At 31.7% G+C, this 26105-nt stretch overlaps 1 protein-coding gene and 1 pseudogene across 7 annotated transcripts in view; both read left to right on the top strand.

The window, feature by feature from the left end:
- LOC145265584 (netrin receptor UNC5B-a-like) overlaps positions 1–8250 on the top strand; it is a 573104-nt gene extending 564854 nt beyond the window's left edge. For all 7 annotated transcript variants that reach the window (XM_080121591.1, XM_080121590.1, XM_080121593.1 and 4 more), the window contains 2 exons: positions 2720–2821; positions 7947–8250. In XM_080121591.1, the coding sequence (XP_079977717.1) occupies positions 2720–2821; positions 7947–8118 (274 nt within the window). In that variant the 3' untranslated portion in view covers positions 8119–8250. The remainder of the gene's footprint in view (positions 1–2719; positions 2822–7946) is intronic.
- LOC145265908 (5S ribosomal RNA) lies at positions 3843–3959 on the top strand (annotated as a pseudogene).
- Positions 8251–26105: the final 17855 nt, after the last annotated feature.

Below are 26105 nucleotides of genomic sequence, written 5' to 3'. Positions count from 1 at the left end.
AAAAGAACTTTGCCGGAAAGCAACAGAGCAGTAGGCCAATGATGAGATGAGCAGACACTCTGCATAAAGATCTCCGTAAAATCAGCCTTTACCTGAACCAAGTTTGTGATCGTGTCATTGTGGACCCTTCTGTAGTTAAGGAGTAATGTGTAAGAAAAAGATAATTATTATTATATTGTTTGCTATTGCAATATTGTGAGATAATTATGTGCGATTTGATGCTGACATTAGTTATATATATATATATATATATATATATATATATATATATATTACTTTTTTTTTAAATATAATTATCCACTGACACATGTATCCGACGATTCCAATATTTTTCCCGATTTTGATACAATTACCGATTCCGTACTAAATTCTAGATTCCAGTACTGTACAAGTACTGATTCCGATTCCTTATAAATCTGTAAATATTTGACTATAAAGTTGCTATTTTCCCTCTAATTATAGTAAAATACATTGTTATTATGCAGATATTTTCTCAAATGTAAAAAAATACACTTGTGAGGATGATCTATAGATTTTAGCTTAACTGGTATTTTAAAACCAATAAATATTTATTATTTTATTATTACTACCAGCAGTGAAAGATTTTGTTAAAAAAAAATCTTATAAAATAAGCAAAGGAATCGTTTTTGGCATCGGAAAATAGGCACAAATTTTTCCGATTCCAATAACGATTCTGATATCTCAAGAGTTCCCATTTTTCCGATTCCCAAATAATCGTTCAAACACACACACTATATATATATATATATATATATATATATGTGTGTGTATGTGTGATGGGATGATTTCAATATCTTTCCTAATTCTAATAAAATTACCGATTCTGTTAAATTCCTGATTCAAATTCTTTTAAAATATCTAAATATAGAGTTGTTATATTTTGGGAGGGAGGTACCGTAAAAACATAAAATATAAACTTCCCAAATATAAAAATACACTTGTGTGGATTATATATATATATATATATAACTACTTCATTTACTCACATAAATTAATATGCAAAAGTATAAATTTATGCGCAAACTTTAAGTATTTACTTCAAAAGTGCTCAATACGTAGGTAGAGCTAGTTAGTAATTTATAAATTATATATGGCGATTAAGCTACACTGAATATTCCGCGTTTCATCCACTATAGGATTCTTCAGGCTTATGCGCATAAGCTTGAAGAATCCTAGAGTGGATGAAACGCGGAATATTCAGTGTAGCTTAATCGCCATATATATTTTATTTATATATATATATATAATTAATCAACAAATATTAAAAACAAAGAAAACACTGGTTTCATTTCAATTACACATCCAACATTTGAATTATAACGGCCATATTCATTCCAAAATGAACAAAATTGCATCATATTCCTTTCAAATCTCTGACGGCTATATAACGTCGAAACATTACACTCACTCTATTTAACAATGCTATATACACTTGAATTGCTAACAGCCATTTTCATTTTGAAACAGAACAAAGACATCCTTTTCACATCACAAACACAAGTATGTCTTAAAATATTGTACTGGTATTTTGTTTTCAAATTATTCATTCAAAGAAATCTTGAAATAAAGCCGAAACGTTGATGAACATATAACTTGGTTTGTTCCTTTTTCATCACTGTGTATATATGTGAGTGTATATATATATATATATATATATATATATATATATATATATATATATATATATATATATACTCCATATATATGTGAGTGTATATATATATATATATATATATATACTCCATATATATGTGAGTGTATATATATATATATATATATATATATATATATATTCAAGCAGACATTATTAAATTCAACAGAGATACTTGACTTTATGATTCTTTTCTTTATTATAATGATTTTTATATCCATGAAAGTTCCATAGTTATCACGAACACTTTCGATTCGATTGCGAATCATTTTCAGGTGAAATTCAGGGAGTTGATGAGGTGAAATTGAATAGGAGCGAAAGTAGAAAAGTGAAAAATAAAATACGCAAATTGTATCGAGTGAAGGGAGGTTAAACGTATATTAAAAAAAGTCGATTCAAAGTTGGTTGAAAACTAAATCAATTAAAACATCTGAGTTTTAAAATCAACAAGTCCATGAGTCAATATTAGTGAAACGTGTCGTTTAGGCACTACGCCAGACTTTTAATACCTTGTTGTTTTTCTCGAATGCGATGTTATTAATATAATTTTCCCCATTTTTTATCTGTGCCTAAATCAAAACGTAGATTCCATGAACAAAGCTTCCGTGGAACTCTCTTCCGTTTGCTTGTTTCCCACCTGACTACAACTGGGATGTCTTCAAGTTCAACATAAACAAATTCCTGATAAACCGCCCCCTTACTAACGATTACTACGATACTATCCAATTGATTACTGTACACGCAATAACCCTTATCCCCGAGTAGCTTCCGGGCCTTGATAAGTGGTAAAAAAAAAAGTAAGGAGTTAGGTTCTAATATAAGATGCTTCGAGAATTTTAACTTTTAAAAAATGTTTTTGTGATGTATTTAATGTCTGCTTGAATGAAAAACTGCTGCCTAAATATACTAATTTCAAATTATATATATATATATATATATATATATATATATATATATATATATATATATATGTGTGTGTGTGTGTGTGTGCTATTACTATTTAATTTAAATATCCCACATTATGAATCCTCTATTTTGTTATTTCAGGCTCCCCATACATATTCGGAACCAGTTGTGCCTATTGCTGGATCCTCCCAATGCTCGAGGCACTGATTGGCGAATGCTCGCTCAAGCATTAACTGTTGACAGGTGGGTTCAATTTGACTCCTATTTTTTAATATTAGTTTTCTTGACACTTTTCCTCTTCAACATTTTCTTACTCTCATTTTTTCTTTTTTGTTGTCCTCTCTCAACCAAACATGTACTCCTCCTTTCTTTCTAACCTTCACCTCTTTTATATGTGATTTCTTGACTCTGGGTTTTCTGTCCTATTCGCTCGAACTCTGACCCAGTTTTCTTTCTTCTTGGCTTCAAAAAATTGTCTCTCCCTTATGTTTTTTATCCTCCCTTCCTTCTGGCATGTATTTCCTATATATAAAATAGATTATTATGTAATAATTATAAAATATATAATTATAAATTATATCCCCTCCCTTCGTCTCTTTTCTGAATTATTATTAAAATATATATATATATATATATATACTAGCAGATGTACCCGGCGTTGCTCAGTATTAAGCATAACGTTAATTTCCCCTAAAATGAAGTAAAAAGAAAACGAAAAAAAACTGAGACATGTCCACGCGAGTATTATGCTTTTTTTTTTCTATACTGTTCACTTCTTGTAAGTAAAAAAAAAAAAAAAAAAAAAATCTGAGATCGAAACCAAAACCTAAAGACAGTGAGTTAAGTGCGATAACCATTAGGCCAGCTTGCAATGATCTTTAAAAAGTGTTTTCAAACCTACTTATTCTTAACATAAGGAAGCTGTCATGTGAATGATTTGCGCATGCACAATCATAGAACAGTTAACAGATAAAAATTCAATGACTCCCCCTCCCTCAAGTATCAATTCTTAACTTTTTACTCCTTAGCAGTCCTTTTTTCCAGGTGAAAGCCAATTAAAGTTTTCCGCATATCTGAATACCCTATATACCAAAGTTCAAGTCTGTAGATAAAAAAAAATGTTTTGAGACGTGTCCTCACACACACATTCTCACTTTTATAGATATATATAGGTACATTCAAGCGAAAGTTAATTTTAGTTTAAAAACTGAATAATTTTGCAAACTTAAAGCAAGTATAAATATTAGTATTAATTTTTATATGACAATATGGAATAATCATGTTGACACACTGGCTCCCATTAGATCACCGAAGTTAAGCAACATTGAGCCTGGTCAGTACTAAAATGGGTGACCATTTGGGAAACCTGGTGCTATATGTGCTCTCTGCTTATCTCGGCATTGTTTCCAGTTATCTAGCACTTCTCCTTGCCACTCGACTCAAACAGTGCCGATTCAGGAAAGGTACGGTTGGGGATTGCGCAACCCTTGCCTATGCTTGCAGCTAACTTTACAGACAGTATCCATTGTTTCTTGAGTCAGAATAGAGGCATCATATGTATATCCCGATCCTGATACTTCTGCATTTATTGACACACGGTTTCCACAAAGTTTCTTGGGTGTGCTCGGCCGTTGACGACAATAACCGGAAAAACATGGAAACACAATAAATAAAATTACAAGCATGTATCTAACTCTAAATGTAAACCCTAACCTGCTCAATTAAAATTATTTTGTTTAATTCTTCCAATTATAAAAAATAGCCTTTATAGATTTGTATTTGCTAAAAAGATAACGCATTTGTTATCGAGGAATGCTCGACCAACTTTTTTTCAGGTTATTTCTGTCAGCTGCCGAGTGATTACCGTCAGGGCCGGTTGCTTTACTGGAATCAAGGTTTTTGATTAGCTTGGCAACATCACGTACAAATATTTGTATATCACATAGCGTGTTTTCTGATACAGGAGGAAATATTGGGGGTTGGTGGCCTTGGTCGCAAAGGGTAGAATTAGCTGCAAAGTTCTTGGCAAAGAGTTTGGCTTTGTCTGATGCTGAGGAGATTACTTACCTCAGGTCCATTGATGATAGTTGGAATAGAGCACATGCTTCTGTGCAGGATTCTGTTTGCTATTTGCCAAAACTGGTGGGAACCAAACCACTGCTCAGCTACTTTGGACTTGATAGACTGAGCGTACAACTCTCTTGCATTCTTTATTACTTTGTTACAATGGTTGCTGGCAGTGCTGAAAGATAACGCATTCATAATTGAGGAACGCTCGACCAACTTTTTTCAGGTTATTTCTGTCAGCTGCTAAGTGAGCCCAAGAAATTGCTGGTCAGTAACTGCAAAATCACCACAATCTCAACCAGATGAAAAGCTCAATATTTCAAAATAGAGCAATAATATAAGAAATTTAAATTATGTGAATTCAAATTTACAACAAATTTACTTTTTGGACAAGGAATACAAATAAAAAAAATCAAACAATTTTTCTTATTCCATAGAGTTTCAATGAATGGCTCATATCATCATCAGAGGCATTATTAGCAAAATGTTATTCGCAGGCAGTCTATAAATTTTGCCATTTAGCACATAAATTGAAAACTAAAATTTATTAGAAGAAATCGTATTCATGTGAAAGCTAATAAAATGCAGAAAAGCGACAGGTCAAAAGGATTTTTCACTTTGTCGATATTCTTTGATCTCATCTTTGTAAACAAATTAATCGTTTCATTTAATAATGGTGATACCCACACAAACGTTAAAGTAGCGTTTATATTGTTTGTGTTAAAGTATGTTGGCTGTCAAGCAACACTGAGCCTGGCTAGTACCAGATGGGTAACCATTTGGAAATTTTAAGTGCTGTACGTGCTCTCTGCTTATCTCAACATTGTTTCCAGTTGTCTTGAACCTCCACTTTTTTTTTTTTTTTACATAGGCATCACCACTTATCAAGGCCAAGAGGCCACTCAAGGATAAGGGTTAAAGAGTGTACAGTAGACATTGGACAATATAGTAATCATTAGTAATGAAAATTCGGTAAATTTGATAACTTATATAGAACGGCTCATCAAGAACTTATTTACGTTAGACTTGAACACAACCATATTGTAGTCAGCCGGAAAGCAGGAAAACGGAAGACAATTCCACAGGCGTGCAGTTCTAAGAAAGAAGCTTTGTTCATGGAATCTACGTTTAGGTTTAGGCACAGATAAAGAGTGGGGAGGGGGAATTATTGATAGTGTGTACAGCTACTTACCACTGGTATTTAACAATGCTGACTTAGGAGAGGTGTGGTTGGAGATTGGGCAACTCTTGCAACACAAAAAATCACGTGCAACCACTCTTACAGTAAGTATCCATAGTCAGATGAAACTGAAGGCAGCTTCCATGTTGGTTGCTTATGGCATATCAATCCTTTTCAGATTATTTAATGTGGAATCCATTACTTTTTGGAAAAGTTTTCAGGCTTCAAATTCATGCTGTTTTGTAGAAGAAAGTTGTTGTTTTCGATTTTGCAGAACATGATTGAGTTTTGGAAAGGAAAAGTTAAAAAGCAATCACATCAATGTTTGGTGCATTTTTTGTAAGGAAGCCAATATCTTCAGACAGCCTGATCTGGTAGCACCAGGTGCTGTAACAGGTCAAAGCGAACCTGATAGCAATGCAAACCAGGGGGCAACTCCATATAACTCCACAGCCCTCAAATGGGGTCCTCACCACTCGATGGTTTTTAAGGTCATACCCAAGATTAGTTAAAGTATTTTAACAAATTTCTTTCCCTCTCTCCCATAATATATTGTTAGATAATTGGCCGAAAATAGACTCTGTAGCATCATAGGAGATATTGTTAGATAATGCGAGTCAGAGGCATCTGAAACAAGCAAAAATTAGAATTCCAGCAACAAAACTCTCCGGAAACGCCAGACAGTTATAAACGAAATGAGAATAAAAGACATCCTGGATTTTGACTGCTGACGCAAAAGCAAACGTCACAACAAACAACACAAACCAAGTGGAGCAATAAACAATTATAAACAGAATTATGAAAAATGCAAGTTAAATAAAAACAAATAAGTTTGAACAATAAAGGCAGTCACTACCTGAGAGAGAATGTATACTGGCCGAATTTTGCCATCGTCATCAAAGCCGGTCTCGCCCACACCCCCTCGCTCTTTTATCTCTCTTGCCACTTGTCAAATAAAAGACGTTGTCATTTTATTTGTTAAACACAGCTGTACATAACGTACGCGATTTGGTGTCGTCAAGAATACATTAAAAGGAAAAAACAGAGGTTTATTGAATAAATGTGCACTCGCATGTAACAATATCAGCTATTTTGTGAGTGAAGGAAGCTGGATCCCCATCTTTGTGACACTGTTTAACTGAGGTCGTTGAGTGCTAGAGAGATATGGAAATGGAAAAGAAGGATATATGACAAGAGAAAAGAAAGTAGGTTTAGCGAGTAATAAAGGAACTTATCAATAGACAATGGATAGGAATTTGTTCTTAACGCAGACAAAGAAATAAGGGTAAGGTTTAAATTAGTGGCCAACGAATGGCGATAGCAAAAGGATTGAACAATGGATTAAGGATCATTCAATAGGAACGACACTTGACTGGGGATTAGTTATTTGGATGTTTAGTCAGTTGAGGCTTGAATTCCAAGGTGGACAGTTGGATTTTGAATGCAGCCAAGAGCAGTTGGTCACTCGGAGGTTCTCTGAGGAAGATGAACTGACGGCAATAGACGTACACAGCCTCGACAGTAGATATAAATGTCTGAAGGCTGTCTGAAGATATTGGCTTCCTTACCAAAAATGCACCAAACATTGATGTGATTGCTTTTTAACTTTTCCTTTCCAAAACTCAATCATGTTCTGCAAAATCGAAAACAACAACTTTCTTCTACAAAACAGCATGAATTTGAAGCCTGAAAACTTTTCCAAAAAGTAATGGATTCCACATTATATATATATAGGAACGCACGCTGGTCCATAAGTAGAAAAACAAAATAAAATAAGCACAGAAAAAAAAAAACACAGATGCCAACCGACAGTTGCTAGTGAGAAAATGACGATACGGCGATAAGATGGCACACGCAACGTTTGGGGTTGGCGGCCAATGTGGGATCACATCTTATCAACACTACCTATGGTTTATATATGTGTATAAAACATTCTATTTTTCACTTAGTAATTAAACAAAACCAAAATACATGTAACAGACTTGCTCTTCCAATACTTCATAGACACGTGTACAGCATCTCTCTCTCTCACACATCATATACTAAATAAAAGTTCTGAATACTGTTTGTGTTCAAGTATTTTAACAATATTTTTTCTTTTTCTTTTTCTTCTCTCTCCAGATATATCAACTATTTTGCGACCAAACGAAGCCCCACAGAACATATTCTGGACCTTTGGGAGGCCCGTCATCGAGAAGACTCGGCCATTACAGACTTGATGAATATTTTACGGGTTATGGGGCGAATGGACGCTGCCGCAGTCCTGGAAAAAGATTCTGGATCTTGGTTATGAGGGAACCGCTTGATATCTCGCGCTCTCATTGTTTAAACATGGAACTAAAAAAAAAAAAAATCCAGGAATTACGGAAGACATTTTGTGTATAATAATATTAATAATAATAATAAAAAAAATGCTAAAAGTAAAGTCCCTCCTGTCCGTATTACTACTGCTATGATGGTAGGCACACACACACACAAAAAACAAAAACAAAAAAAAAACGACATATAATTGCATACATAATATAGACTTACATACATATGATAATTGTCGTTGAATATAAGACTATGCCTTTTATTTATATATATATATATATATATATATATATATATATAAGGTTATTCGGCAAAAGTGTAGAAGAGTTAACAATGAAAAAAAAAGGGGGGGGGGAAGAAACGACTATACAACAACTAACTGTTACCAAACGCCATAAAATTTAATATTTTATCGATCTGTCTAGCTTTAAACCTTTTGAAACTGTAAGTTTTGTTATTTTGTTTTATTTTTATTTAACAGATTTTGTTAATCAGAATTTTTCGGTCAAATTTTTCGTTTTCTGATGGTCACCTATCTCAGATGTTAAATCTACTACTAATAATAATAGTAAAAGCTTACAGTACCACTAATCCTAAGTTCGATCTCAGGTGTTAAATGTACTAATAATATAATAATAATAATAATAGTAAAAGCTTACAGTACCACTAACTCTAAGTTCGATCTCAGGTGTTAAATGTACTACTACAAATAATAAAGGCTTACAGTACAACTAACCCTAAGTTTGAGGGTTATTTCCAGTCGGATTGGGATTAACTTTTCTTTTTATTTTATCTTTTAAGATTGAAACTACCATTTCCAAAAAAAAAAAAAAAGAAGAAAAATTCGCCTGCCGTTTTGATTGACAACATCGTTTAAATAACAAAACAAAATTTGGAAATCGTTTAAATAACAAAAAAAAATTTGGAAATCGTTTAAATAACAACAATTTTGGAAACAACAAAACGTAGAGCTTCCGAAAGTTTAACACCTATGTAGATCGATAGAATATTAAATTTTCTATCGTTTGATGATAGATATTTTTTTGTATATTTGTTTCTCCCCTCTTTTTCTCTCTTTTTTTTTTTTTTTTTTTTTTGTTCACCATACCACCCTTTTGCTGGTTATTTTTTATTTTCCTTTGTACATCTTCTATTCGAAATATTCTCATCCCAAGTTCAATGAATGCTGAATCTATTTGTAAAATAAAAACACCTGATTAAAAACAATTTGATTCTTAATCACAATTATTACATTTATGCTTATAGGCTTAAAAGGCTGACGCCTAGGGCCTCAAAATCTAGAGGACCTCTTCAAAAAATTTAAGACACTCTTACAAAATGGTTGGAAAGAAAAAGAGAGAACATCACTGGAATATCCTGTTGGCTTCTCATACACATTCAGCAGGAAATGCGGGATTTAGCTGTAAGCTTGGCATATCAAAATTATCTCTTCAAAATTCTCATTACTGGCAATCTTCTGCCATTTGTCTACGTTTGGGGACGTGTATTTAGGGGATGCCTCAAAATGTTAAAGCTCGGGAGGCTTCTTTTTATTTGAATAAACCTGGCTCTGCATTTTATATCACATTAACTCTATCTAGCTGGTGTTAATCGGGAAGCTGTAAAGTTATTTTATGATTTAAAATTTTAATTTGTCTGTACTTAAAAGTAGATAACTCCTTTATATTTAACTTTAAACAGATTATCCTCTGATGATTTTTATTTTTAGGTGATTATTTAAAAATGGTTTGTATTAGCAGTCGTTTGGGCTGGACTAAGTAATTTTAAAAATGAATTAAAGTATGTTATATTATTGGCAATAACATGGTATGACAATGATAAATGAAAATTAGCTAGTTTGAAGCAAAGGTTGAGTTTTTTTTTTAGTTTTAATGCGATTTAGGTCTGACTTTGAAAATTCAACAGGATAACTTAATATATTAGATTATTATATTGCCAATAATATGGCACTGTAATGATAAATGATAATTGGCTAACGATGATCATATATGATTAAACCCAAAAGCAAATCTAATCTAAGGGTGGGTTAATTATGATATCCAGACCCAGTTGTAAAAATATAAAACAGGGAGGTGAGTTCTTCGCTGTATGTGCGTCCTTTATATGTATCGGGTGTTTATATGGGGTCTCTTTTTTATAGTCGCTTCTTTTTGTTGTCGTCGCCGTTTCGTCTAATGGTTACTATAGAAAGAAGCTTGCTTTCATGAAGAAAGGAGACACAAAGAGATGTTTGCTGGCCTTTATTCAATGTTTTATTTGAAGAGAATGAACTCGAGAGTCTTAACTAATTATTTACTCCTTATCTTTCTAAGTTACGGAAATGAGTGACGCACACGGACAGACATTGAAGTAACATTCATGTTAGATTATAAAGTTTTCTACATTGTTGACGAAGTCTCAATCACACGGCTTCCATGGAAAGACTCCTTTTATTAAAAAAAGAAAAATCTATATGATGTACGTACCCATGACAAAACGAAAATATATTAAAAAAATCATGTAAATTAGAAGAACCATATTGCCGCCAAAAACAAAAAATGGCAGATAACTTAACAATAATTCAAACTTGCAAAATTTATATTGTAACGCCTACAAATTCCCTATTAAGCGCTTAAAAATTATTTTCTTTATAAAAAAATAAAACTATTTGATCAATTTTCGTGATTTTTGGAATGTGATATTTTAATATAGGTTGAATTTTGGACGATAAGTGTTTTTTTTTATCTTTATTTTATTTTATTTATTTATTTATTTTTTGCAAATAACTGTCCAAGAATGTTTTTATCTAAGCCTGGAAAAATATTGCAGGGCCATAAACAGTATAATTTGAACCGGAAGAACGGAAAAAAAATAGAACATGAATCGAAAGTCATATTTCCATTTAAAAAAAATAAATTTTTAAATAGCCAGTTGAAGAGTTTATCTTAATAACACGTATGTAATGTCATGGATACAAACTCACACTGAGATCAGCTAAAGCGAACCGAGTTCAAACCTCATTGGATCTTTTTTTTAATTTTTTTTTTATGGAAATCGCTCCAGACACTTGATCGAAGTCTAAAACTAGCCAACGATACATGTTAGATGGATAGATTCTTACTCTGGAAAACAGCAATTCTTCACCCTTTGTCAGAAACATCGATCACGGAATGTGAGGACTAAAAGACAAAATAAGAGAAGTGAGAGTTACGAGGCTGCCGAAAGTAAACCCAAGCTTCACTTTTTACTCTCCTTAAATTATTACTATCACTTATATCACAATACTTCTGTGAAAAAGGTATGAATGTCCCTCCTTAGCTATGAGTAAAAACAGCAATTTTTGTCCAATGAATTGTTTTCTAGAGGTATTTTTTTGCCATTAAATAATCCTCTCTCCCCTCCCAAAAACGTGTTGATATGCCATAAGACATGCAGCTTATTGAGCTTTTCTATTTTGAAAATACTCCTGTCTGCCTCGTTAAAAAACTTGCGTGGAGCCATAGGTGGGCAAATTCTGTCCCAAAGATTCAATAATCAAGGATATATGTTTTACTTACCCTTTACATAGAGTGTTTACTACATGGAATTGTCGATAAGCATGGTAACTGACTAGTAGAGATAAGAAAACAAATGCATCCTAAAACGGAATCAATATTTCTGTCGATTCAAAGGACCATAATCATTTGATGTATAAAAGCTATGACCCACCTTCCGCATCTTTCCTGGCCAAATAATAAGAACCGAAACACATAAAACAAAACCAATATTTCGGTCAATACAAACGATCTTAATCATTTGGTGTCGAAAATTTTCTTGTTGGGGGGGGGGGGGTGAGCCTTATATACAGTGGAACATGGAGGGTGATTTAGAGAGGGATGTGAACCAAAGGCTTCTATGTGGTGTGTGGGCTGTAGATGCAGTTTTTATAAACCAAATGATTAAGGTCGTTTGAATTAATTGGAATATCGGTTCTGATTTATTACGTGTTTTTGTTCTTATTTGTACTAGCCTGTTGACATGCTTTTCCACTTTTCCATATACGAAAATTCCAATTTTAAACTATTTGTATAATGCTATGAGTATGACAGAAGAAAACAACTTTTTTTTTATATTGTTATGTTATTTGACTTTAAATGTTATAGAGCTTATTTACGGTCAAACCTTGTATAAAGTTTAAATTCAGAAAACTTGGCATCCATGATCAACAAGAATTGAAGTAACTGTAAGTTATGCTGCTAATAAGTGGTAATTATTATTATTCTGAAAGTTCTTTTTTTTTTTGTCTTTTTTTTATTTTTTTTTTTTTTTATTTATTTTTTAAATTTTTAAATTAAAAAAAAAAAATTTTTTTAATTAAAAAATTTTTTTTTTGGTAATCTTGCAGTATTATTAATAGACGAGAAAAAAATAACTTTCACCAAACGCATTAAAATTTTATTTTCATGCCGCCCTGTATACTTTAAAAGAGTGGAAACTGAATTTGTTTTTATCGTTACGTTGATTTATCAAAACACAAAACAAAAATAATTGCAGTTTTTTTTTGTTTTTTTTTTTTAAGTGATAGCGTTTTGAAATACCCACACCATATGTACCAAGAAATCATTTTGATAAGAGGTGCACCTGGTGACGATATACAAGAAACAACATAAAATAAATTAGTGGATATACCAAAAGGTCATTTGGTTAAAAATAATTACAATTGCATCAGCTACCTGCACGGGAAGTAACACAGCCTGGATATTAAACAGCTTGACTTTAAAATAATCCAATCTGAAAAGATAGTAAAAAAAATAAATAAATAAATAAAATAAAATTACTTACTATATATCACTAATGCTAAGTCCGAGAGGTCTTGCCAATTGAGCTTTAGGTTACGTGGAGAATAATTTTTTTTTTTTTTTTTTTTTTTTAAGAAATGAAGCCCTGCCAACAAGAGGGCGAAGTAGCCATTTTGTTTTTTTGTTTATTTTTGTGTGTGTTGAAAAAAGAGGGAGAGATTTGAAATCAAAAGTAAGTTTCACAACGTAAATCATCTATATAGAGAGGGCTAAGTAGTTATTTTTTGTGTGTGTGTGTCGAAAAGAGAGAGAGAGAGAGAGAGAGAGAGAGCTTTGAACAAAATCCAAATTTGAAATAAAAACGTTCTAATCTATATAGGCCGGTAGAAAATAAAATAAAAGTTATTTTAGTTTTCGATTTCTCGGTTGTTAGCTATACTGCAACTTTGCCCATTTTTTTTTTTTTTAACAAAAAAATTAGAATGTACGTACGCAACAAGTTTTAATGTTTCCTGCTTTCATTCTTGGATAGTGTCAACAACGTTGATGATGGAAGTTAGTTTTTGTTTTTTTTTATTTAAATATTGGCCAGGTTTTGTAGACGGATTTGGCCCTTTGTTGAATGTAAATATGATTTGATGGACTTCATCTGGATGTAACTTTGCTCAACAACGAGCAATGCGAAGGTATTTGATAGTGAAAGAAGAAAAGAAAAAAGAGGCTGCAAATCCAGAATTCAATCTATTAAAAAAAATTTTTAAGAACAGAAAAAAATCTTTTGTGTTACGGAACGAAAATATCATATTCCAAACATCACGTAAATTGTTTGTATTACTTGTTTTGATCTGACTCTTGGGTGTTATTTGCATAACGTTTTGGTGGATGTAGCCTTCGACCTTTGTCGGAAGATGGCAACCAACATGCCTGATGAAGGTCAAAGGCTATATCGATCAAAAAGTTGCACAAATAGCACGCAATGAGAACATTAGTCTGATGAAAACAAGTAATACAATTAACAACTCTCATCTCAAAAATTCAGAACTGTCATATTCCAAACCGCACGTAAATTAATCAAGTAGATTTTTTTTTTTTTTTTTACCTAAGAAAATCATTTTTTTTTACAATTAATGATTAATAGTAAATCATAGCCATAACAAGGTTGATTTGGATCTCTATTTATGGGGGGAGGTAATCGGTGATGAATTTTACCTTTGCAGGAATATGGCAGAGCTAGACACACCATCCTTGCTTCCTCATAAAATTTTATTTTCTTAATTTAAATAATAATAATAATAATGATAATAAACTTAATAAAGTTATAATAATTTTTGGAATATGACATTTTTGTTCCGTGATGAGTAAGTACATCATAAAGATTTTTCTGTATTAAAATTTTTTTTTTTTTTTTTTTTTTTTTTTTTTTTTAAATAATTTTAATTCTGGACAACCCCCCAAAAAAGAGTATGTCATATAAAGTACATGCTGATGTGGATTGAACCTGAGAACCGGCAGTTAAATATTAATATAGATGAAACAAACTAAAGAGTCTTATATTTTAGAAAAGGGAGTCAACCCATCAACGATCCTTTTTTTTTTTCTAAACTATTTTTTTTATTTTTCACTAAAAAAAAAAAAAAATGTGTCACAAGTTAGTTGTAAAAAATAGACAGAAACAAAGTGTTCAACTGTAAGTTTTAGGAAAGCTAATATATATATATATAAGTAGGTTGTAGTTTGCTTGAAGCATTGTTGAAGAAAATTATAAGATAAAATTAAAAGCCAAGAACAATGCGAGATTTTTTTTTTTATATATAGAGTAAAATTAAATGCAAACAAAAGAAATAAATTTCCTTTTTTTTTGTTGTTTGTTTTTTCTTTTTCACACAAATTTTAACTCTAAACAACAGTAATTTTTTTTTTTCTGCTGTATTCAATGGTGTTGTAAATCTCAATATATTTCAGACTTATTAGTCCATTTTCAAGAGAAGACAGCGGAAGAGTGTTCAAAATTGGAAAAGTAGCCGCAGAGTTTGCCACGTGATACCGCGAAATATAGAACAAAAAATGACGTTAATTGAGTATTAGACAGTGTCGTTCAGTGTACCTGAATTTCATCGTTTACTGAACAGTGCAGAAGAGTCGATCTATTTCTACCCCAGACTTGGCTTGATCAAATCAAAGAAATCCTTGTACGCCCAGTAGACACGGTAACGCATTGTTTTTAAATAAAATAATAGTCCAAAAAGTTCATAAATACTTGCCAAATATTGAAATTTTACCCGCCATGTAAAAACATTAAAAAAAATTTTAGCCGTCATGTCAAAAAATTAAAAAAATTTTTACCCACCATGTCAAAAAATTAAAAAAAATTTTACCCGCCATGTAAAAACATTAAAAAAAATTTTAGCCGTCATGTCAAAAAATTAAAAAAATTTTTACCCACCATGTAAAAAAATTTAAAAAAATTTTACCCGCCATGTAAAAACATTAAAAAAACAAAAATTAATCCTTAAAACAAACACCATCATTTTTCAAGACTTTCTGCCACCGATCTGTAAGCTTTCAGATCTGGTCCAAATATCATTCAGCTGGCTTCAAATCAAAGGATACCTGACATGCTTCCTCAACTTCATCAAACGAGTCGAATCAGCAGCTCTTCAGAAAGTGTTGCATTGAGCAGAACAGGTCACAATCTGATGGAGCACTATCAGAAGTGTAAGCTGGATGTGGCAGAACCTCAACGCTGTCTAGCTCTTCAAACTTGTTTTTGGTCTTCCTGGTGGTAGGTAGCTTAGCATTGTCCTGTTGCATCAAGCGGGCTCTCGGTTGATCAGAGCTGGCTACTTTTGCTTCAACTTTTTGTAGACCCGCTCCACTTATAGTAAAGTTCGGCATTGACAGCACGACCATTCAGAACCAACTCAAAATGCACGATTCCTTCACCTTCGGTAGCACAAATCTCTTCTGCTGCTTTCCTGACTGAAAGACCTCGCTTCCAGCAATAATGAACCAAAACTCGCAGCTCAATTTTATCAATTGCCATCTGGAATGGAAAGATGAAAATCACTATAACAATATAAACGTAAAAAAAAAAAAAAAAAAAAAAAAAAAAAAAAAAAATTGCATAAAAATTAAAACTTTTGGAACAACCTAATACTATATATCATGAATCGCAAAATAACTACACAAATATTAATAACAAAGTGTTTAATTATAAGTTCTACGAAAGCTAAAATAAATTATTTTATTTAATCACTAGCATTTCAGCCCGGCGTTGCCCGGGTGTTTGGAGGTGTATGTTGAAAAAAAAACAGCGGTCAATTTCTTTAATTATAACCCCCTTAACAGTTATTGTTTTGGGCTCAAATCAAGTTATTAAGTTAGATCCATGTCCAAGGAACCTATATCTAAAATTTCAAGTGTTTAGACCCAAAATTGGCGGAGGAGTTTGGTAGAGTTCTCAAAGGTCAAATCGTTGATTTTCCCGAATCTCAGTACTCTGTATATCAAATTTCAAGTCTGTAAACTGAAAATTAACAGAGTTATTGCGTAGGAAACTGTACACACACAGACTCATTCACTATATATATATATATATATATATATATATATATATATAATAGATTAGTTCTACAAAAGCTAAAATAAATTATTATATTTAATCATAAGTATACATTACAGTATTTGTTGGTGATACCCATGTTTCATCAATCTGATCACGCTGGATTTAGGATAAGACACCACTGGTCAAGGGAGGCAGATTTGAAGGTTCCTCAGATTACAAAATGAGTGTATTTCAGCATCTAAGGCGACCGTCAGATAAGATGAGGTACAAAATTGGAGCAAATTTTAAAAAGTTTATCGGTTGTATAAGACGACTGCTAAATCACGAAACCATGTTTGCTTAGACTAGGCTAGAGATTGCAACACCCAGTATTTTATGAAATATTGGTTTTTAAAGATGATTTTTTTTTTTTTTTACTTTAAGGATCTTCTTCTACGCTAAAATATACGGTGTATGTGTCTGTGTTGCCCAGTCGAATTTTATCCCAAATCCCACATGACCATATCAACGAAAACTGGTATCCCTAACGGACACTCTAATGTATAGCTTTTAACTAAAATATACACATTCAAATATAAATCAAATCGAAAACTCTTAAGCTGTCAAGTCAGGGAAGGATACTCTTAGGAATATCACCCCAGATCACAATATGATACAAGTGTATTTTTACTTATTTATTGGTATGTGCAAATTTTGAAATCATATATATAATATATATATAATCACATTTATGAAGGTAAGATTTATTCTTTTACTATCCATAATTAAAAGTAAAAGTTGAAAAAAAAAATGTCAGCTGCCTGGTTTCACCCTCACTTAACACAAGCGATTGTTGTATCGCTAGATTTTTTTATAGGGAGAAACAAACAAACAAAAAAACAGAAACTATGTTTAAAATAAAAACGTTATGTTATATATACAACATCGTGCTTTTATTTTAAATATAGATAGTTTTCCTGTCCCATCATTACAAAAAAAATCCCTTGATTCAGCTCTTGTTGAGTGAGGGTGAAACCGATCGACTTGACTTTTTTTTTCACCTCTTACTTTCAATCATGATTATTAAAAGCATAAATCTTCCCTTCATAATTGCGATGATAAAATTTTGCATTCCTCAAAAAAAATCATGAAATTATATATAAACTGGTGGGGTGAGAGCAACTTTGCCCAGGCATAAATTATGCTTAAATATGATATTTTACTTGTATATGCATTGTCAGCTGCCTAGATTGCTCGATTCTTTTATGAAGAGCTGTACATTATTGTAGTGAGCGAGCTTCCCTTACAAAGGTGCTTAACTTACAAAGGTGGTGGTCATATAAAGTCACCCACAGAAAAACTGTTTTGTATTATCACAAATACTGCAAGGGATATATATTAGCAGTTCCACCCGGCTTTGCTCGGGGCCTATGTACTGTTCATAAGGTTATGTGCATATGTATATATTAAAAAGTGCGAATATGTAAAGTAATGCCTTTCTGTATAATAGCCTTCCTTAACTACCATAGAGAAAAGACAGACAGACATTTTCACTTTTAAAGATATATAGATAGGTACATAGATTGGATGCAATATATAGTAATGATTTAAAAAGTATTAAAGAAAAAGACTCATGCGCCACCACCGAGAATTGAAACCAAAACGTTCAATTCACCATTTATTTTGCCTCTGTCGTCAATAACTGGGCTATGAAAACATGTTTACTGCAAGGCTAAAAATTAAAACATGAACCAATAGCTACTACGTTATGCATTCGTAATGCCGGCGTTTGACCTTCACCTGGCAAATTTCATTTTTAAAAAAATTTTCACACTTTTGCACCGATTTTTCCAGGCTAAAACCCAAATATAAAGTTTTGAATGGATTCAAATACCTTATATATGAAGTTTCATGCCTGTAGACCAAAAACTCTGGGAGGAGTTTGGTAGACAAAATTTGTAAAAACAAAAATATATACGTATGCATAAATATATATGGAAACAATTTTGTGTTTACCATAAACTTTTTACGCAAATATTATGCAAGTATAAATCATGTAGAATGTCTGGTTGAATATAATTACACGTAATAGTTAACTAAAGATGATCATCCCATTAGAAAACCGAAGAAACTAATAAGGAATAAATTAAAATGAATGTTTAAAAGAATATGCAAATTAGCTAGATCTTTTGCTAGTGAATGCAATTTAACAATCCATATGTAAGAAAATTGTATTTTCTTTTTAAATAAATAGAAAAAGAGTGTTTTTAGTATGAATATCAATACACACAAAAGAAAAACGAATTTATAGGAGTATAGAAGATAGATAAACACTCAATACAGTGGAAAAGAAATGTTTACCTGATGTAATCAGAGGTAAGCTTCAGTTTAATATAAATATTAATATTTACATAGTAATGAATTAATCCCAACCAAATAAAAAAGCTCAATACGGACACAATAGAAAGTGCAGCTTATTATACGGGAAAATAAAAGAATTTAAAACTTACAATTAAATTTGTTATTCAACACAATACTCCAAAAACAATTTTCAAAGTCCTTATTCTGTGGAGTTTCAAAAAATGCCACTCTGATTTGCTAATTTCTTACTGTCCTCTGATGAGAAGAATAGTAAGAGTGGCATTCTTTGAAACTCTGCGGAATAAGGACTTTGAAAATTGTTTTTGGAGTATTCTGTCGAATAATAAATGTAAATTTTTAGTTACAGTTTTAAATTCTTTTATTTTCCCCTATATATATATATATATATATATATATATATATATATATATAATGACAATTGAAGACAACTCCTATTACATTGTTCAATATAAAATATGACTTATTTTTAGGTGATTATTTAAAAATCTTATATTGTTGTTACCACAGCACAAGAATTCTATGCCATGTTATCAGCAATATAAGACACACACACACACATATAACACTTTATATTTGGTTTGTATTTTCATTAAGAACTCTACTTTTATACAAGCAGTATTGTCTAAAGAGGTCTCTAGTTACTTATAACTGGTTGACTGAAACATGCTCATGAATATATAGCGACATATGAATGCTTACGTAAAACAAATAAAGAGTATATATTGCCTTACTTCGGTATTGAGCACTCTTATATGAACCTCGTTAAAATTCATTGGTTACTTCACCTCTGGAAAATATTAACCTGGAAGAATATATACAACACAAAAAAATTAACTTCTCGCAATTAGAATAAAATAGAAACAGAGAATTCAATACCCTTTCAGATAGAGCCTTATAATGACACCAAATAATTAAAAGGGGCTTATCTCTAGTATATCCTATTTAGCACCAAAAGACAATAGTATTAATTCCAATAGGCAAACAAGACAAATTAAAAAAAAAATGAAAAAAACATTTAAGAATAATGTTGGACTAAAAAAGAAAACAAAAAGATAACGTCACGTGCTGATATCATGCCAAATAAATTTGGACAAGTAAAGCATGCATGGTCCCCTGTGAGTGCACAGTGAACGAGGCATAAAAAATGACTAAGTTCAGCATTTATCCCCAAAAGTCTCTAGGGGACGTCAAATCCTGGTAAAAATGAACAAACGGTGCAGTTTTAGGCCTTAACATATGTAAATTTGAGTTCTGCACCATGCAAAAAAAAAAAGAAATGACTAACTCCATCATTTGCCACCCCCCATTTAGCCCCAAAATTCTCCAAAGCCTTAACATATTTAAATTTGAGTTCAGCACCATGCAAAACTGCTAAATAGACATACACAGAAAATTTTGGACAAATATGGTAAAATAGTCCCAAAAATAGAATGTTTTTATTAGCCCTAAAAGAGCCCCTGGGGCACACCCAAGAGTTATCGTAAAGTATAGGCAAACAAAATTATATAGAAATCAATTAGTTACAACTTTTCAGAAAGTTTTATAAAAATCCAAGACATCAATTTTTTTTTTTTTTTAATGAGAAATGTATAGAGAGATGTGTGCAGAAGGAGATTTTGATGTCATGGTCACATTGAAAGGATGGATAAGAATGTTTTGTGTTAGTAGATGTAAAACAGTTGAGGTAGCAGAATCAATTCATAGGGGAAAACATGGTATAAAAATGGAAAACATGGTATAAAAATGGAATCAAGAGAAACATGGATGAATAAAAATCTAGTTTGGAAATTAATTCCTAAAAGCCGTCCAACACATGCATGTATGTAGAACGGACGTTAAACTAAATAGGATGATAATACACTTATGACGATCAGGTTTACTATAAAACTGCAATGGAGTGTTAAAATAAGCACCTTTTAAATGTTTAGTGACCCAGAGGTAAAGGCTTAGCAAATGGAGTCAAAGGTGGCTTGGTTCGAATATCCTGACCGGTAGAAATTATCACCTCTTACACTGATGGTTGCGGAAACATGAAACACTAGTGTCTGTAGGTAAAAAAAGTAATTATATATATATATATATATATTAGACATTAAGCGGAGATAGATATATATAAATACCCGTTCACATACACTTTTTCATGGTAAAGCTAGAACCCAGAATTAGATAGAATCGAGCAATTGCATCGACAATGGACAACGCCAGACCCAAAGTGGGTTTCGATGTACTGCATCTCGTCAATGACGTGCTCCGACATAGGCGCGAACCCAGGTCGTCGCACTCATGAAGTGTGCAATACTGACGACCTAACCATATGGGCTACGGCGCAATCTTATTAGCTATGCCTCGATTTTTTAAATTCTTATATTTTTATCCAGTTCTACATTCTACGATGTGACAAGCAATGCGTCCTATACAACAAAGATAGTTACTGCTGGTATGCAGGCGGTAGATATCACATCTACGAACATTAACTGAAATTAACCGACTCCCCGGATATGATTTCGGAACAACCTATTTGTTGAGGGACATCACGTCTCTACGAAGGATGAACCACTTTTTTCTACATATATTAGATATTAAGAGGAGATATATATATATATATATATATATATATAAATACCCGTTCACATACACTTTTTCATGATACAGCTAGAACTCAGAATTAGATGGAATCGAGCAATTGCATCGACAACGGACAACGCCAGACCCATATATATATATATATATATATATATATATACAAACGGCGGGAGCGTAAAATATGCTTAAGAATGATATTTTAATTAGTCAAGATTTCGTATATATTATTATAGTCGTAATTTCAAAAGTAAAAAAAAAATTTAGGTGCCATCAGCTAGAATCGAAACCAAAACTGTAGCATTCAAAGCTGGTGATGTTACCACTGTACCAATGTGACATGCATATAAACCAATTAAAAATTAAAAATAAACTAAGATGAATGTATAAAATTTTTAACGATTTTTACAAAATTTTGACCCATTTTTGACTTCTTAGAAACAATTTTAATTGGCTAAAGACCCATTAAAAACGATCCATAAAAAATCCAATCATTTGAGGCTCTTAGCGCCGCTCTGCAACTTTTTGTTTCGGAGGAGATAGAGTTTGAAAATATGGAAACAGACCGAAAGACAAATCGACCGACAGACAGACACATAACCGTTTATATATTAGATATCTATGACACGCTAGTTCTTGTGAGATCATTAAAGTTAAGCACCGTTGAGCTTCGTCATTACCAGATGGGTGATCATTAAGGCTAGGAGAACAGAATATTCTTTTCTATTGTTTTGACTCGAGTATATATCTGTTGATATCTTGTATGTTTTTGCATAGAGTAATGTGGTTCTCAGTTGATTAATTGTGTCGGATATATACCCGATTGTCAAAAAACATGAAAAGAATATCCTGTTCTTCTAACCCTAGTTATCATTTAGGAATACTAGGCACTGTATGGCATCTCCCCTAACGGGGATACACATTCATCTAGAATCGCATGTGAATTTAATATTTCTCTGGAACTTTCTTCAGTGGAAGCTGGCTTAGCTCATCCAGAGCAAGTACAACACCAGGTAGGGTTATATATACAAATATATGTTTCATGGAAATTCTTTCAATCTCTAAAACTCTAAAGAAATACATAAAAACTTTTAATTTCAAGTCACTTTGTTGGAAAACTCCTTTTCTTGTAAGTCAATTAATTTATTGCAATCACTGCATTGAAACACTATTACAAGGATATATATATATATATATATATATATATATATATATATATATATATATATAAGCGAGATAAGACACTGATAGAATTCAGATGAAAATTCTGATAGATATTACTTAAAGTAATACTTTCAAGGAGATCCTAGCCAAAAAAGAAAAGCTCAATATTTAAGAATAGAGCAATATATAAGTTTCGTCATTAAATTTTAAATTCTGAAAAAAAAACAACATATAGAGACATATATTCGATTTAAGAATTTATTTCCTCTGATGAAATGAGCCATTGTTGAAAATCCATGGATTAAGGAAATTAAAATAACCCTTTCTATATATTCCTTTGTCAAACAATAAATTCTTAAATCGAATATACACCTCTATATGTTGTTTTTTCAGAATTTAAAATTGAACCACGAAACTTTATATATATATATTAGTGTTGAGACGATTAATTGGAATCGGGAATCAAAAAAAAAAATTGGAACTTTTTGAGGGTATCGGAATCGTAAAAATTTGTGCCTATTTTCCGATGTCCAAAACAATTCTTTCATTTATTTATTTGATTTTCTTTAAATACAAAATCTTCTACTGCTGATAATAATGATAAAATAATGAATATCTATTGATTTTAAACTATTGGAAAAACTAAAATCGATAGAGCATCCCTCACAAGGGTATCTTATCTTAATCTGTACATTTAACATGTATTTTCACGGTAATCGGGACAAAATAACAGCTTTATAATTAAATATTTAGAGATTTATAAAGAATAGGAATCAGGAATTTAATATGTAATCGGTAATTGTATCGGACCCGGAAAAAATATTGGAATCGTCCCATCACTAATATATATATATAGTAGAAATGGTAATTAATAAAAACCTGAAGAGTATATGCACGAAAAGAGACGGTATTGACATAATAATAATGTTGGCATTTGTTTCTGCATAATGAAACAGATCTATAAAAAAAATGTCCCAAAATTTTAACAAAGTTGGGGGAGCTGCTTGGCATGAAAAATAAATATTTGGATCTTGAAATGGAACTACATTAATGCTCAATACTGTTGTAGAGCAAATATGTGTTTTATTTTTTATTACTGTATCTTTGTTTTAAGTTACATTATTGTTTCAGCTACCCGGCCGTTTTTTTTTGGCCGTCTGTAGCTTCCTCAGACTTTTACAGAAATATATATATATATATATATATATATATATATATATATATATATATATATATATATATATATATATATATATATATATAAATGAATAATAGTGTAGTTCCATTTCAAGATCCAAATATTTATTTTTCATGCCAAGCAGCTCCTCCAACTTTGTTAAAATTTTGGGACATTTTTTTTATAGATCTGTTTCATTATGCAGAAATCGGGGAAAAAATAACAATTTTATAGTTTAATATTTAGAGATTTTAAAAGAATCAGAATCTGGAATTTAGTATGGAATCAGGAAAATATTGGAATCGTCCTATCACTAACATATATATATATATATATATATATATATATATATATATATATATACATACACACACACATATGCAGGTGACACATATACATGAAAGGGTTAATATACTAGGAAATAGATAAACACACACACACATATATACTAGTGATGGGATGTTTCCAACATTTCCCCCGATTCTAATACAATTATGGATTCCAATTCTTTCTAAAGGGAAAAGGTGGTTTACCTACTGTAAAATAAATTTAAGAATTATTATATAGAGATTAGAATCTTATCACCCATATTAATTGGTCAAAATGAATTAATCATAACAGCAATTAAATCAAAGATTTTGCCATAATATTTCGAAAAGACGAAGATTAAATTGTGTTTATTCAGATTAGCACTTGTAGTAATAAAAAAACAAGAATGAAGAAAATCTTATTTTGTTTCTACTTATCACGAAATGAACATTGCATATTCCAAAAATCACAAAATTTGATCAAGTGATTTTTTTTTTTTATTTATGTACAAAAACCAAATTTGCCGGGGTTTTTTTTTTTTACTGAGAAGTGACAGAGGAGTTCATGTTTTACTGGAGAACATAATAAGGGGAGGTAATCAGTGATTATTTTGATAGTTTCCACGTGCATTAGGTTTGTCTGCTCTTGTACTTGTCTTTGTCCACTGATTCGTTGAACGTTTTTTTTTCATCCTAAGAACGCTTTTTACACCCTCAGAATGTCCCCCCCCCTCAGAACGATTTTCCCTCCCCAGAACGTCCCCCACCCCTCAGAACGTTTTTTTTTTCACCCTCATCAAAACAGTAAAATTTGATACTTTGATATTCTTGAATAATAATAAATAAAAAAAAATACTTGATCAAATTACGTGATTTTTGGAAATTTTTCATCTCCATCCTATGACTGGTACGTACATCACACAGACATTTCTGTATTTTCTTTAATTTTAAATGCAGCCATAAAGTGCCATTCTGAATAAGCACTGATTAAATTCTTAATGTTGTCAAGTTTTAAAAAGATATATGCAGCTGTAAGTGGCATGATGGATATGAACACCAACTATGGAATTTCCGAGCCAAGTTTGCATCCCATCAGATGCTCGATATGCTATAAGTAGAAGTGGTGAAGTGAATATTAATGTAGGCTGACAATTTGGGCGTGCCAAGTTCGAATCCAGTCGGTTCCATCACTTTAATTTGACTATGGATGTAGGCAACCTTCATGTGATCCCCCTTGTAAGCACCTGCTTCCAGAAAGAATTGGGGAAAAACCAATGGAGAGAGCAGAATCAAGCCAGTCAAAAATTGTCGTACTTTACTAATATATATATATGTACAAACTTATTATTTAAAAATTTTTTTTTTTTTTTTTTTTTTTACATAGTCAACTTTTTGTCATGAGTTATTTATCGATTTATAGTGAAACACATGGCCATATTACTGTAAAAGGCATGAACTCTATTTTCCCCAGCTATAAATAAAATAATTTATCTTTAATGGATTATTTATAATAGATATGATTTTTCAGCATCAGGTGACACATATACACAAAAGGGTTGATATACTAGGAAATAGCTAAACACACACACACACACACACACACACACACACATATATATATATACATATATATATATACACTAATGATGGGATGTTTCCAACATTTCCCCCGATTCTAATACAATTACGGATTCCAATTCTTTCTAAAGGGAAAAGGTGGTTGGATTACCGTAAAAAAGCCATATAATATATGCATACATTTTTCAAAAACGTAAAAACAAACCTGTGGGCAGGGGTGGAGGAGGGTTAATCTATAGATTTTAGTTCTATCGGCAATTTAATATCAATAAATATTTCCCATTTTATCATTAAGTTCAAGGTTCTGATTTTTATGATTCCCAATTCCAATTAATTGTCTCAACACTAATATATATTAGTACTGGGACAATTAATTGGAACCAGAATTGGAAATCGAAAAAATCAGAAGCTTTGGGCGTATTGGAATCGGAAAAATTAGTGCCTATTTTCCGATGC

Source organism: Euprymna scolopes, chromosome 40, assembly GCF_053919585.1.
Source record: "Euprymna scolopes isolate OS-2025 chromosome 40, ASM5391958v1, whole genome shotgun sequence".
Lineage (NCBI taxonomy): Eukaryota > Metazoa > Mollusca > Cephalopoda > Sepiida > Sepiolidae > Euprymna > Euprymna scolopes.
This window is presented reverse-complemented; position numbering and strand designations above follow the sequence as displayed.